This window comes from Penaeus monodon, chromosome 15 (assembly GCF_015228065.2).
Source record: "Penaeus monodon isolate SGIC_2016 chromosome 15, NSTDA_Pmon_1, whole genome shotgun sequence".
Classification (NCBI taxonomy): Eukaryota; Metazoa; Arthropoda; class Malacostraca; order Decapoda; family Penaeidae; genus Penaeus; species Penaeus monodon.
The window spans coordinates 27528067-27529513 of NC_051400.1; the positions used below are offsets into that span (position 1 = coordinate 27528067).

At 36.5% G+C, this 1447-nt stretch overlaps 1 protein-coding gene across 1 annotated transcript in view; it reads right to left on the reverse strand.

The window, feature by feature from the left end:
- Positions 1-337: 337 nt before the first annotated feature.
- LOC119581877 (5-phosphohydroxy-L-lysine phospho-lyase-like) overlaps positions 338-1447 on the reverse strand; it is a 10767-nt gene continuing 9657 nt past the window's right edge. Inside the window, exons 10-12 of the mRNA XM_037930033.1 lie at positions 1192-1339; positions 930-1053; positions 338-702 (exon numbers count right to left, since the gene is read on the reverse strand). Of these exons, the coding sequence (XP_037785961.1) occupies positions 698-702; positions 930-1053; positions 1192-1339 (277 nt within the window). The 3' untranslated portion in view covers positions 338-697. The remainder of the gene's footprint in view (positions 703-929; positions 1054-1191; positions 1340-1447) is intronic.

Consider the following 1447-nt stretch of genomic DNA (forward strand, 5'->3'; position numbering starts at 1 on the left):
AGAGGTCTGAGACAAGGAACACCTGATCCTGATATAGCGGTAATGTTGTCTTGGATTTGGATTCGCCCCTTTTTACGTGATCATTTGCTTTTATCATATCTTTGTGCAACAAAATGCATTTGAAGGAAATTATAGTAGTTTCAATGTTAATGATAAGGTATTATAAATAAAAAGTTGGGAGGAAGTCAACTTGGAAATATAAATGTTTTTTGCTGTTTTTTCGAGCTGTGGATGATCAAATGTACTGGAGTTCTTGACCGATTTTTATTTTGATTTATAAAGATGGTAAGAATGTGCATCGACTTTTCTTAAAGGAAACTACAGTGAAGAAACTAAAAAAAAGCAAGCCCGCGAAGTTGGATTAGGAATTCATTGATGTTCATGCAGATATTTTCTTCTTGGCCTAATTAATTATCCTGTTGTACATTTGATCAACCACGTAGATACGTGGAAATAATTTTCTTCTGCTAGGGCAATGCCCCCCTTGTGAGTGTCCCCATAAATTTGGTCTCAAAACATCTCTAATTAATATGTTTTTGATTAGACCCCCTTGCCCTCTTAATTTTAGGGATGGTCCCCTTAACATCAATGGTAATCACTGTATATCAAATCAGTTTTAGAGCACACTTCAATACGGTGCTGTGGAGGAACATTTGCTGCGTCAGACTGGCCTGCTGCTGCCGCTGGGGTCAGTATGTCACACTGAAAGCAGGCGAAGAAATTTTATTGCTACTGCTTTTTAGTAAACACCTGATAGTTGAGGTTTCAAAAAAATATCACTGGAATACTAATATTTACATTTCTTACATAATGCAAGGATTCAAATACTAAAAAATTGAGTGTCTTGTCCTTACAACCAAATCCATATAGAAGAGGTTGTGTATTCCTTTTTCTTAGTTTTTGAGGACTTCAACAGTGAGAAAACATACCTTTGACTGGAATTTCACTGGGTGCATCAATATTATTTGCGTGGCCATTTGTGAGCTGCTGTTCCTGCTTGGGGTCATGGTTTCCATTCACCATCAGTTTCTCCATGCCATTCGCTACTATGTTCTGGTTAAGAAGAGAAATTAGTCATATGATTTTCCAACAATAAAATGCTTATAAATGGTATGTTTAGACTGACTGTTTCAAAGCGTAATGAAAACATTGTACATCAAAAGCAATCTACATAACAGTTGGTAATTTTACCTCTGCAGCTTCCATCTCTGTCATGATGGCATCCAGTTTTTCAACAAGCTCTTTAGCATCTTCCATTCCAAAAACCAATGGGCTTTTGAACTTCAGAACATTTCTGTAAGGGCCATCATTGCTCAGCAGCACATATTGCTCCTTTAATCTGTAAGATGGTTTCATGATTTGATCTTCATGTATCGGTATCTGTAGACACTTGTACAGACCTTGTAAAGTCACTTTTATATAAGGATAAGTAAAAATTCTGGACAAG